Source organism: Dama dama, chromosome 8 (genome assembly GCF_033118175.1).
Source record: "Dama dama isolate Ldn47 chromosome 8, ASM3311817v1, whole genome shotgun sequence".
NCBI classification, from domain to species: domain Eukaryota; kingdom Metazoa; phylum Chordata; class Mammalia; order Artiodactyla; family Cervidae; genus Dama; species Dama dama.
In genome coordinates, this window is record NC_083688.1 from 6,902,540 (window position 1) to 6,916,285 (window position 13,746).

A 13,746-nucleotide genomic window follows, 5' to 3' on the forward strand; every position below is an offset into this window, starting at 1 on the left:
CATGGGCTGTGACTACTGAAGCCCTCATACCACAACTCGAGAGTCCATGCACCACAATGAAAGTTCTTGCATGACAAAATGAAGGTCCTATGTGCTGAAACTAAGATCTGAGGCAGAAAAATAAATATTAAAAAAAAGTTTGTTACTCCATGTCCCTTAGGGAGAGTGAGGAATACTGCACTGGACCCTAAGCTGTGTCCAGAGGATACATCCATCGTTTCCATCACATTTCACTGGCTGCACCAGAACTCAAGGGTACAGGGAAGTGCAATCCATCCATACACCTTGATGCAGAGCACTGGAAATATTTGCTAACTCCAAAGGCAATCATAGTAGCCTGGACTCGGGTAATCCACAAGCCCACCCAACTTTGGATCCCACACTTCTGAGCTTCAGCAGGTCAGGTAAGCTCTGTGTGTCTCAATATTTTCCTCCAAAAATGAGGAAAAGACACCAACCTTATAGAGCTATCGTATAATGATTTAATGAGATAAAAACATGTCAAGTGCTTCGAATAGGACCTGGCACATAAAAAGAGCTCAAAGCATGTCAGCCAGGACATTGATGATGAATTAGGGGACGTACCCAACACGGAAGGACTTCCCACCTGGCGCAGTGGTAAAGGAATCGCCTGCCAACGCAGGAGACCATCCCTGGGTCAGGAAGATCTTCTGGAGGAGGAAATGGCAACCCACTCCAGTATCCTTTCCTGGAAAATTCCATGGAGAGAGGACCCTGGCAGGGTACAGTCCATGGGGTCAGAAAGAGTCGGACACAACTTAGCAACCAAGCACGCACACGTTCACATACACACACAACTAGACTTTCAGCTCAGCGCCCCCGCCTGGTTCAATGGGAAATTGCAATTGCTAAGCGGGGTGGCTTTGGAGGAAACCAGCTCTTGCAGGGAGGGGTAGCCTAGCTCTGAATTGCCTTTTGCTTTGGCAAGCAGATTATTTACTACTGGGCACCTGGGAAGCCTGAAAGTCTGGCTAGCAATAAGTAATCAACACTATTTAACCTTTTCCTACCCAGCAGATGTTGTTTCGAACCTTTCTCATACATCATTTTATAAAGCCCTCATAATAAAACACTATAAAGTAGGCACTCTTATTATTCCCTTTTTATATACGAGATTTAAAGAAGCTAAGCGACTTGCCCAGCAGGCCATACCCAATATTTGTAGGACTGGGGCAAGAGTACAAATAAGGAAGCTTTGCAGCAGAACAGCTTCAAAGTCAATGGGGGTGGAGTAGCCAGTACAGGACGGTAGTGCGTCTGAGGTGCTGGCTGCGGATTTCAATGCAATCATTTGCCCTCACTTGTTCATTGTCTGGCTTTTGCTTCTACAGATGCTGCTTTTTATCTGATTCAGACAGACTGTGAACATATCTTGTATACTTTTCAAAATCTTCATAAGGTATAATTTTGATGACTGCAGATTTTCCTGTAGTTTGTCAAATTAATAAAGACCATATGACTTCCCCCAAAAAAGTTATAAATGGAACTAATGAGCTGTTCAATAAAATACAGCCTAGGGAATTCCCTGGCAGTCCATTGGTTAAGGTTCCAAGCTTTTACTGCTGCAGGCCTGGGTTTGATCCCTGGTGAGGGAACTATGATCCCGCAGACTTCATGGCCTGGCCGCAAACAGCCAAAAAAACCAAAAATACAGCCTATTGTGCCACCTTGACAAATAAATACCTTAACGATGACCTGGGGGCCACATTTAGATTTCTGAGCCTTTGGAACTCTGCACTAGAAGGTCATAGAATGGGAAAAGGCAAGGCCCTAGCCCCACCCCTCTTTTCATACCCCTGAATATGTTTCCCTGCAAGGGGGCTTGAGCACAGATGTGCAGGTGTCCTAATCTGCATGCTCACACTCTATGGCAGGGTTTCTAAATTGAAAAGGCCCATCAGGTATCCAGCACAGTGAATGATGAAAGAGCCACAGCATCACATCAGAATACTAGGGACCAAGAGAAGATCTTAAAAGCTTCCAGGGAGGAAATGCGGGAAATACACACAAAGAATCAGAATGACACTGTATTTCTCAAAGCTAGGAGAAAATAGAATAACAGCTTCAAAATCTTAAGATTCCATCCTCATCCAAATTACCAATTAAATATAAGGGAAGTTTAAAGACATTTTCAGGGGTTACTTCCTATGTATGGTAGCGTGGTAGCCACCTACAAGAGGGCCTCTAATAGGTTCTACCTCTTGGTATTCACACCCTTACGGTGTTTCCTCCCACATGAAATATGGCTGACCTATGGAACCATGGAATACTGCAGAATGAACAATATGTGATTTCTAAGGTGAGGCCAAAAAAGACACTGTATTTTCTATTTTGCCCTCTCTTGGATCACTTGCTGTGGTTAAAGCCAGCCACCATGTCAGGAGGACACTCAAGCAGTCCTATGGAGTGGTCCATAGGAAGAACTGAGGTCTTGTGCCAATAGCCTGCACCAGCTGGCCAGCCGTGCAAGTGCACCATCTTGGAAGTATATCCTCCAGTCCCGGCCAAGCCTTCAGAAGACTTGAGTTTCATGAGGGAAGAGACAGACCCCCTCCCCACACCAAGCAAAGCCACTCCAAGTTCCTGACTTGCAGAAATTGTGAGATGGAGGTTAATTGTTGCCTTAAGATTAAATTTGGCAGTGATTTGTTACATAACAAAAGGTGAACAGGAGTATACTGGGGGCAGAGGAGGAGGGAGCCACAGTATTTTGCAGTTCTTCCAATTAAAAGGTAAAGTCTATATCTCAACTCTTGAATTTGGATTTGGCCAATAAAACTTGTTTTTGCTGATGGAACATTAACAAAAACGATAGAAGCCGGAGGTTATCGAATGCTTGTGTAATTGGCTCTTCCCTCCTGTGCTCCTGGAATTCAGTAACTGCAGCAATGTGAGTGAGCTCAGGTAGCCTGCTGGAGACCCCTGGCCATCACCTCCGCTAACAGCTCATGTCAACAAGAGATGTGAGTGAGGCCATTCCGAACTAATCAGCCCAGCCAACTTGCCCAGAAAACAACTGCCCTGGTGATCTGCAGAACTATGAGAAACAGTAAATGTTGTTGTTTAAAGCTTTTAGGTTTTGGGGTGATTTGTTACACAGTATAAGCTAATTGATACAACATGTTTGTTTATGTATACCTTTTTGTTTCAGGAAACCAAAGGAGGCTCAAAGCCTAGTTTCTTCTCAAACTTATCTGATCTTGGGCAAATTAATTCATCTCTTTCAGCCTCAATTTTCCTCACCTTCAAACTGGAGAAAATACCGGGCAACACTCCCTATCTCTTAAAGATCATGTGACAAATAATTAAGATGAACCACATGAACTACCCTGGTCGCTCAGCTGGTAAAGAATCCGCCTGCAATGTGGGAGACCTGGGTTCGATCCCTGGGTTGGGAAGATCCCCAGGAGAAGGGAAAGGCTACCTACTCTAGTATTCTGGCCTGGAGAATCCCATAGACTGTAAAGTCTATGGGGTCGCAAACAGTCAGACACGACAGACCCACCTTCATTTCACATGAACTACATGGCCTTCCCAGGGGGCGCTAGTGGTAAAGAACCCAATATTCACTGGAAAGATTGATGCTGAAGCTGAAGCTCTAATACTTTGGCCATCTGATTCAAAGAGCTGATTTCTTGGAAAAGACCTTGATGCTGAGAAAGATTGAAGGCAGGAGGAGAAGTGGACAACAGGGGATGAGATGGTTGGATGGCATCACCGACTCAGGGAGTTGAACAAACTCAGGGAGACGGTGAAGGACAGGGAGGCCTGGCGTGCTGCAGTCCACGGGGTCACAAAGAGTCGGGCACGACTGAGCAACTGAACAGCAGCAGCAGCCAAGGCAGGAGATGGAGGAGACCCGGGTTCAATCCCGAGATTGGGAAGATCCCCTGGGGGAGGGCATGGCAACCCACTCCAGTATTCTTGCCTGGAGAATCCCCACGGACCGAGGAGCCTGGCGGGTTAGAGTCCACGGGGTCACAAAGTGTCGGACATGAGTGAAGCAACTTGACACACACGCACACAAACTACATACTGTGCTGAGCGTGGCGCAGGGTGCGTGATAACTCAGAAGGATGACAGTGGTGCAAACGGCAGGAAAGGGGACGAAATGGGTAGAAGGGCAGCGCAAGGCCCGGGTTAGTCCTGCAGTGGGACAGTCTTTCCAAAGGAGGACTACTGAGTGTATCATTCAGTTAAACAAGTATTTGCTAAGTGTTTAGCACATGCTGGGCCCATCCCTGAAATTGTAATATAAAAGCAGGAATAGGTCATGACATTGAGCTATCTGAATCAGAATCAAGCTTGCCTTTGCAAAGAATTGAACTAGGACATCAAAAAATTTTTGAATGGAACTTGAGGAGATGGATATTTGGTGGCTGCCCTCAGTCTCGTCTGGATACTTCAGAGCCAGAAGTGAAGGGCAGGGGATATTCACAGGATCCCTTAACTCTCCCTGCATCCTATCTTTCCCCATCTCCACCAAGGAATAAGAATGCATTTCACCCCAAAATCAGAATTACTCCAGCTCTAAAGAGCGCTTTCCACTCTTGATTTCAACCTGAAACAGAGCAGGACTACAGTCCTTGCCCCCCTGCCATGCCCTCAGCCTGCCTTTTGTCTGTGGGAAAAAACTTTAGCCAAAGAATAAGTTTAATCAGAGAAGTGAGAAAATGCAGAAACATAGAACAGTCAAAGGAGACCAAATAATAATAATGTAGTTGTGAAGCATATTCAAGGACCCTTACTTCCTTCTCGAGAGCTATAGATAATATTCTGAGCCATATCCTGTGAACTGTCTTATAGATACTGAAACCCCAACCAGGTGGAAGAAGTTGACTACACAATGTCATGACACAAGTGGCCATAATTCCAAGAACTGGCCTCAAGAAATGCAAACAAACTGACCTTGGAACTGAAAATTAACTGTACCTAAAACAATCACGATGACACTGGTTGGACCACCAATGACCAATTTGAAGATGACTGTCAGAGCTGACTGCGCCGTTTCTGCATGTAGCCCCCTCCCTCAGTCTAGAAAAACTCTTGCCCTTTGACTGTCAGGGAAGCTGGGGAGTCAGCCTTTGGATAGGCATTTGCTAAAACCCAGCGCCTTCCATTTCAGGCATCCAAAATAAACCAAACTTTCCTTTCCACCAACCTATATAATGACTTCTGAGCAGCAATCAGCTGGACCTGGGTTCAGTAACAAACCCACAAGATGAAGAACATTTTAACTTGCACCTGAGTATACAAATCTGAAGCTGAAACAAAAGTTCCATAAACTTAGACTAAAATGTGTAATACATTCTGAGTTTTTAATTCTATTCTATTTAGTTTTTTAAATGCTGGTCACAATCCTCCTAAATGGATTTTAAGACATTAATGGGTCATAACTAGCAGTTTGAAAAAACTGCTCTGAAATGTCATATGAGGAGGGGACTTAAAGGTCATCTAGCCCAATCCTTTTACTTCACAGGGGGTAAACTGATTCTCAGAGAGGTTAAATTAATTGCCCCAGGCCCCTCAGCTAGTAAGTGGTACAGCTTGGATGTGAACCAAGGTTTGACCCGACTACTGAATTCTTACCATGTGTCAGCAACTGCGCTGGGTTCTTGAAGTGCAGTATTTCATTTAATGCTCACTGTGACCGTATGAAACAGATATTACTACTGCCACTTTACAGATGAGGAACGAAGTCTCAGGATGGGGAATGTGACTTAATAACAGACCCGGGACTTGTTTCAGATTCAGCTGTCCGTAAAGCCTGTGGTCTCCAACACGAAGCCCACTGTGAGGAAAGTGATCATGTAGGTTCGAGGGCTCTAAGCGCCTAAGCCTGTACATGTGAGGTAGTGGTAACGTTGTGTTCCCCACTCTTCAGGGCCTTATCACTGCCATCACCAGCTCCTCCAAAAAACGCTGGTGGGTAAAACGAAGAGAGAACAGATTGAAGCCTAAGGAGGAGGATTCGAAACCCGGCCTCACCATTTACTCGGAACACCAGCGTAATCTCTCTGCCTCCCCCCGCCCCCCGCACCAAGTTTCCACATCTGTGAAGCTGAGAGAGCAATAGCATCCATCTTTCAGTCCTGAAAGAGTCAACGCGAATTTCCCAGGCTTGGGAAGCGCTTTAAGCGAACGTCCACCCCCTCCGAGCCCCGCCCTCTCCGAGCCCCGCCCTCTTTTACCCATGCGCAAGCGCCGCACAGGGGGCGCTTTTTACGACGCGGCGGCAGCGGCGCGCTTGGCGGCCAGAGCGAAAAGAGCGAGTCGCGGGGAGCGCCGGCGCCGGCGGCTGCAGGGCCGAGGGGACGCGCGGGCGGTGGCGTCGCCATGTCGCACGGCCACAGCCACGGCGGGGGCGGCTGCCGCTGCGCCGCCGAACGGGAGGAGCCGCCCGAGCAGCGCGGCCTGGCCTACGGCCTGTACCTGCGCATCGACCTGGAGCGGCTGCAGTGCCTCAACGAGAGCCGAGAGGGCAGCGGCCGCGGCGTCTTCAAGCCGTGGGAGGAGCGGACGGACCGCTCCAAGGTGGGCCTTCGGGGGCCTGGGCGGGCGGCCGAGGCGAGGCAGGGACCTGCGCGGGGCCTCAGGCCACCCGGCTGCTCTGTCAGCCTAGTTCCTGAAGTTAAAAATAACCGCGGCCCGATTGCCAGGCGCTTTCCCGTGCCCTTCTTCCAGCCCTTTGAGAGGCGAACAGGGTTGAATCGCCCCATCTTGCAGGTCGGGGAACTGAGGCCAGAGACGGGAAGGGGCGCTTTGCTTTTACACGGCCAGCATGCAGTACCAGGGCTTAGGTAGGGGTTAGTGAGGGAGCATGTCCACGAGGGCGTGTTCCCTACCTTTTGACCACTGGTCCCGATGGCTGCCTGATCAACTTAATCACCTGATGAAGACCAAAGACCAGTCTTTGGGAGATGAAGCACGTGATCCTATCTAGAGCATTTACCACTATGGGGTTGCAGAGCCATTTGAAAGCTGTGGACCGCAGAGGTACAGATCTTTGCACAGAATTTCAGGAGCCGATTCGGCCCTGGAATTTAGTATGTGCTGGAGAACAGAGGGAGGTTGACTGTTTATTTGCATTGCACGCCAGTTGTAGAACAGGGTGGAAGATGCCTGGAATTGTGGGCGCTCAGCAAATATTTGTTGCTTTCTCCTTCTTCCCTTCAGTTTGTTGAAAGTGATGCTGATGAAGAGCTTCTGTTTAATATTCCGTGAGTATCTTCTTGCCTCAGGCTAAATAGGCTGAACCCAGTTGCCTTATCAGGATTCATTCAGTGGTTATATCAAGAACACACATCTGTTTCTAGAAACGGGCTAAATTACTGAGGTGGGTGTGTGAGTAGGAAAGGATCAAAACTTTTCCTGGTGCAAAAAAAGACACATCTGTTAAAACATAACTGAGAGGTCAAGGTAAATTCCTTAGAACCGCAGAATGCCAGAGGCAGACAGGATCTTAGAAATTATTTAGTACATGTCTGACATGTGAGTAAACTGAAGCCCAGAAAGGGGAAGGGTCTTGCCCAGGGTCACACAGCTCAGCAGAGACTCAAACTCAGGTTGACAACCCTCTTTTTTTGCATTCTGGCAGATTTACAGGCAATGTCAAGCTAAAAGGCATCATTATAATGGGAGAAGATGATGACTCACACCCCTCTGAGATGAGACTGTAAGTGGCAAGGGTCTTGGCCCTCAAGAAGCTCCTGTCCCTTTTTCTCTGGTCTCTGATAGCACTTTATTCTAGATTGGCTAAATTTTTTCTTTTTACTGGGTTAAATATCCCCTCCTCCTCTTAAAAAAAAAGTCGTGTGTTTGTTCTGCATCAGAATACACGAATCTCTTCCTGAACGACATTTTTAGATTAGGTATCTTTTGGACCAGCAGCTTGTCTCTCTTCACAGTACTTGTTGCGGCACCATTCATTCAGAGAGCATCCTCTAAATGCCAACTGTTGATGACTTTGCAGTTTTCTTAATAACCCAGCTGCAGATCTCAAATTATCTTTAAGGACTCTACTCTTGGGGTTAGCTTCAACGTTTTCCCTTACTGTCTCAGACAATTACAATCTTTCTGTGTGTTTTGTTGAGATGGAATAACTCCATCTGAGTTTGCATAGCCTTTAGTTAGCAAAGGTCAGTATATCTTTTGTAGCAGCTTCCCACGTGGCATAGTGGTAAAGAATCTGCCCGCCAGTGCAGCAGACACACTGGTTTAATCCCTGGGTTGGGAGGATCCCTCTAGAGTAGGAAATGGCAACCCATTCCAGTATTCTTGCCTGGAAAATTCCATGGACGGAGCCTGGTGGGATACAGTCCATGGCGTTGCGAAGAGTCGGACAGGACTGAGCAAATGAGGTATACACACACGTATACCTCGTTATAACACTGAATCGGTTGATACCAGAGCTAGTACTCCCTTTCTGACAAATTGCCTTATTTCAGTGCAGCCTTTCTAGAAGAAGGGGGACACCACTTGTGCTGGAGAAACAGAAATCAGAAGAACTTTACATAAAAAGTTCTTCTGAAAACTCGATCAATTTAAGTGAAAGATTTAAGAAATGGACCTCATTTTTGAATGTTAGAAACATGAATTGGAAAACAAACCCACATATTTAATGATTTTAAGGAAATGAAGTAGGTTTGAGTTGATGCTTTTTGAGACTCATTTACTTGGGAGATGGATTGGCTGGACAAGACTAGACATCCGTGCTGCATTCTGGTTAAGCGTGGACTCTGGAATAAACTGGAGTTCAGATTCTGGCTGTACCACTTGCTAGCTGCTTGTCTTTGGGCAGTATACTTTTCTATATCTCGATTTTTTCATATGTAAAACGGTAATAATAGTCTGAACCTCTTAAGATTGTGGAGAAATGAGCTGTAACATATAAAGAGCTTAGAAGAAATCTGGAAGGTAGTATGTGCCCGGTTTTGTTTCTGGTGTGTGTGTGGGGGGGTATTTTGGGGGCTCCATTGCACAGCTTGTGGAATCTTAGATTGAACCCAGGCCTTCAGCAGTGAAAGTGCAGAATCCTAACCACTGGACCACCAGGGAATTCCCTAGTATGTCCCCAGATTTGCACCCGAGGTGCAAATACTTACATAGCCCTCCATTCTAAGCACTTTGTACTTTATTAAATCTAAGATATCATTGATTATAAAATGCACCATTATTTTGTGAACCAATGATAAAGAAATACGTAGCATCTGTTCAACTATGACATGTCAGTGACACATCTAGGAAAGTTAAATTGAGGCTTAAATCAGTGAAATTTGAACACAGACTAGTTGTTAGATGATATTAAAGAATTATTGCTAATTGTTAAATTGTTAATTGTAAAATAGTATCATAGGTTTTTTAAGAAGTCCTTACTCTATAAAGATATATACAAAAATATTTATGAGTGAAATGATATGTTTGGGATTGCTTTAAAATATCAAACATAGGGATTTTCTTGGTGGTGGAGTGGTTAAGAATCGGTGCTTCCACTGCATGGAGCATGCGTTCGATCCCTGGTCAGGGAACCAAGATCCCACATGCCACTTAGTGAAGCCAAAAATAAATAAGTTGGAAAAAACAACAATAACAAAAAAGCCCCACCAAAAAACAGTCATCTGACAGTTTACCCCTCCCCCCCAAAAAAAAGGATCAAGCACAAACAAAATGGGGGTGATAGGCAAAATTGGCATAATGTTGGTTATTGAAGCTTGGTAATAAGTATATGGAGATTCATTATATTTTTCTCTTATTTTTGTGTATGTTTGAAATTTTCAGTAGTAAAAATTTTTAACAAGTGTGTCTCTTAGAATTGGTTCAGTTTAACATCCACATCAGCTGTATGGGATATGTACTATCACTATTCCCGTTTTACAGGTGAGGATCTAAGAGAGAGGTTAAATCACTTGCCCAAAATTACACAGCTGGTCAGTGACTCAGGCTTTAAACTTAGGAAGTCTGGCTTCAGAGCACTGCCTCCCATAATGCTGCTCATAAATGCTTACTGTTGGTAGTAGTACTATGCTGTGCATCATTCTTAGAAACACTTCGAAGCAAACATTTGCTTTCTTATATTACATGCGTTTTGCTGTAGCTGCTATCTAGACCCATCCCGTGTGGGTGTGTTAATAAAACACTGTATAGAGACTGGAGTGTATGGCTCAGTCTTTTAGAATTTGTGAGTTATAGAGGAGACTGTTCTTTCTTAGATATGTCTTTGAAAAAAATTTTTTTTTCCTCAGCAGTTTTACTTGACTTTCCAAAGCCCATTGTGAGTTGATGGCCTTGTATACCCTTTTCAGAATGGAAATCCCCTGGTTGTATTTTTTTAAGAATTGTAAAGTGACTTGGTATATAGGATAATTTTGGACAGAGAGAAAAGAGTGAATGTTGGGTTACCTGATCTTATCTCTTAGCTGTATTTAATATGTTTCTGCCAAAGTATTTTTTCCCCATGAGTAAGCTGTTTTATTTAACGTCCTCAGCTTGGTCCGAATGTGCTGAGTTGCTTATTTTCTCCATGCATTTGCTGCCTGTGACCAGTTTGAGCTGTCTCTTTGTGTTTTGCTTCTCATGTGATCCTAACCCACTCAAAGATGTTATTGGCTTGTGTTGCAGTTCTCAGCTCTTTTCTTGCTGGGTTAAAGATACTTGTATATAAATGCCAGTAAAATGTCATTTCCAAAATTTTATCTCCTTTTGATAGAACTGAGGGGAGTCAGTAGGAAGTTTAGAGAACCTGAAAAATGTGATAGTGCACATTTCTGACTTTTCTCCCCTTTCCTTTCTCAGGTACAAGAACATTCCACAGATGTCCTTTGATGATACAGACAGGGAGCCAGATCAGACCTTTAGTCTGAACCGGGATCTTACAGGGGAATTAGAGTATGCTACGAAGTAAGCACTGGGCCTCTCTTCCACTCTCTGGCTTCTCCTGAGAATAGCAGGCACTCCCTTGTTTGCAGTGAGCATCTGTGCATTAGCGCTTACTAGGCTTGCAACTTGGTTTTGGCTGGTCTCCTGCTGTCTTAGCATCAGAAACAAGTTAAAACAGTGGAGAATCCTGATCCTAGGCTTGGTCACATTTTGGCAGAGTTTCAGTGCAAGCCATAGACTTGTTAACCTGGAATCAATAGACAGATCTGAATGAGCTCCTAGCGGGGTCTTAGGAAAGATGTTTCCAGAATTGCTCTTCGCATAGTGGGCTTATAGCAGCCAAGTTACATGTGACCACATATCTCTTCACTGATTTCTCTCTTTTTTGAGCTTGCTTTCAAATCCCTGTGTAGCCGCACTGGGGGCAGTATTATTTTTCGTCCCTATTGCCTTGGACAAGATCTGGCCGATTTCAGTAAATGTTCACTGTAAAATTGCTTGTCCAGAGGAGAATGAAACGTTAAGACCCCAAGATTATTCTCTGACATTTGCCTGGGTTTTACCACAAGATGGAGCTGGAATTGACATTTTTAACATGGTGGCGAGCAGGCTCATTGATTTCTAATTGTTGTCTTCTCTCTCTATTTCTTCATCCTCTAGAATTTCTCGTTTTTCAAATGTCTATCATCTCTCAATTCATATTTCAAAAAACTTTGGAGCCGATACCACAAAGGTCTTTTATATTGGCCTGAGAGGGGAATGGACTGAGGTAAGACGGGGTTGGAAATGTTTTTGCCCTTCCATGATGTGCACATTTGTAGCTATAGGCTGTGTTAGTAGGCACTTGAAGGAAAGGAAAAAGAGCAATTGAGACATTGATTACTTTGAGTCTCTATAATATTTCATGGTTTCATCACTGTAAACTATGTCATTTGACAGGCTATAGGAATTTTAAGAGGGTTGAAATAATACAGTTGATATCAATTTGGTTTTTCACCTTAAAATTCTTTCTTTGACCTAACATTGTTAATAACTTTTCTTGTTCCAGGCACCAGAGATAGGGTGATAAACAAGATAGACAAGTTCTTCTCATGGTGCCTCCATTATAGTGGAGAAATGAATCTTCTAAGTTACAGGGTGAATCATTGATTTGATCTTATCCAGGCTTCTCACGGGCTTCCCAGGTGGCTCAGTGGTAAAGAATCCACCTGCCAAAGTAGGAGCTTCAGGAGACATGAGTTCAGTCCTTGAGTCGGGAAGATCCCCTGGAGGAGGAAATGGCAACCCACTCCAGTATTCTTGCCTGGGAAATCCCATGGACAGAGGAGCCTGGTGGGATGATACAGTCCATAGGGTCGCAAAGAGTCAGATGCAACTGAGCACACAGTGCAGGCTTCTCAGGATAAAAAGCATCAGAATGGGGAAGAAATTAGAGGATGGTGTCTAGAAATGAACCTGAATAAGGACTACTCCAGTGTGTGGTCTGGGAAGTGGCCAGCTGACCCAGCCTCTTAATTTTCTTGCAGCTTCGCCGACATGAGGTGACCATCTGCAATTATGAAGCATCAGCCAACCCAGCTGACCACAAGGTCCATCAGGTTACCCCACAGACACACTTTATTTCCTAAGGGCTGGCCAAGACTCCCACAGAGGTGTTGTGTTGGTGAAGAAGTATGACATCCTGTTGGGAAGGACAAAGAGAGATGGGGCTCCAAAGAGAGTTGGCTGCCACAGCCTCTGCCAAGCTGTCTTTGGGGCTTGCTGCAGAAACCTGGCCTATGGAAGACCCCACACCCCAGGAAGGGTTGTGTGGGTGCCAAGGGACAATCGTGGTTCTCTAGGACCCTACAGAAATTGGGTCTTGGGCTGGTCAGTACCTGGCAGCCGTGGATAATGCCTGCCTTCCCAGTTTATGTGGCCATGGGATCCCAAGTGTCTTGTTGCTTTGTGGCAGGATTATTGTGTGACTTGTTTTTAAAATGGAAACTATTCCTGGGCTGCAGTAAACTTTCTGAAGCCTCAGCATTGTGTTTGTATTAACCATCAGGAGGGTCTCCAGCTAGAAATACTTGTCCCTGCTTGCTCCTTCTCCCTGTCATCTTTCAACATTCTTGTCAAGTTGCCCAGCTTGGAGTTGTCTGTCATGCACCAGTGTCCCATGTTATAGCTTGAAGAGCAGAAATCTGATGTTGCTTAATAGCTTGAGAGGGTCTTTTTTTCCTGTTGCCCAGGTAAGCAGTCTGAGGAGAGCATTGTTGCTGTGTTTGTGGGTATCCTGGTCGGGGTAAGATTGGGACTTTGATATGCTTCTCTTTGGGACATCCTTAATGTTTGTCAGCTTTTAACTAGTGGTGTAAGCCCAATGGCAGAATTTGGAGATCTCAGTTCTTCTGTTCATGGCTTTTTATTCACTGTGACTAATCAGCTTCCTAATAAATCCTTGCCAGACTTAATGTTTGTATGTTCTTTTGTGTTCTTGGTAGTAATTATGAAACCTGTGTTGAGAACTGTATGAAATTTTGAAATCTGTTGTGATTTTGGACTAGGTAGATCATAAGTGCCACAATTGTATCAACACTAGATTAGTGTCTCCAGGAAAGGTCAGGCCGTGTTCTGTATAGTAGGGTAAAAACACTCCTACACCCACTAACCCACATTTTGTAAAGAAGCTGAGGTTAAAACCCTTACATTTCATTTCTCACGTAAGGAAGTAACTTGTGGGGTGAAGTTTACAAAAATAAGGGAGAACAGATTCTCGAGCTCATCAGAAGAAATGATGGTGAGGAAATTAAGTGAGCAGGAGATATGGTCTGAAGGTGGACCCAAGACTTTGGACTTAAGTTTTGAAAG

The 13,746-nt window shown here is 44.8% G+C and overlaps 1 protein-coding gene across 1 annotated transcript; it reads left to right on the plus strand.

Annotated features, from left to right (window-relative positions):
• Positions 1 to 6,319: 6,319 nt before the first annotated feature.
• On the plus strand, positions 6,320 to 13,349 carry PITHD1 (PITH domain containing 1). The gene is made up of 6 exons (XM_061148177.1): positions 6,320 to 6,555; positions 7,198 to 7,241; positions 7,619 to 7,696; positions 10,813 to 10,917; positions 11,557 to 11,665; positions 12,423 to 13,349. Exons 1-6 carry the CDS (start codon positions 6,358 to 6,360, stop codon positions 12,522 to 12,524), a joined length of 636 nt encoding a protein of 211 aa, XP_061004160.1. The 5' UTR covers positions 6,320 to 6,357; the 3' UTR covers positions 12,525 to 13,349.
• Positions 13,350 to 13,746: the final 397 nt, after the last annotated feature.

What these genes read in the sequence shown, in the direction of transcription:
- PITHD1 (XM_061148177.1), top strand. Translation starts at nt 6,358, where the DNA reads ATGTCGCACGGCCACAGCCACGGCGGGGGCGGCTGCCGCTGCGCCGCC. An exon ending in AGCGGACGGACCGCTCCAAG is followed by an intron (nt 6,556 to 7,197) that starts GTGGGCCTTCGG and finishes TCTTCCCTTCAG; the next exon opens with TTTGTTGAAAGTGATGCTGA. An exon ending in GAATTAGAGTATGCTACGAA is followed by an intron (nt 10,918 to 11,556) that starts GTAAGCACTGGG and finishes TTCATCCTCTAG; the next exon opens with AATTTCTCGTTTTTCAAATG.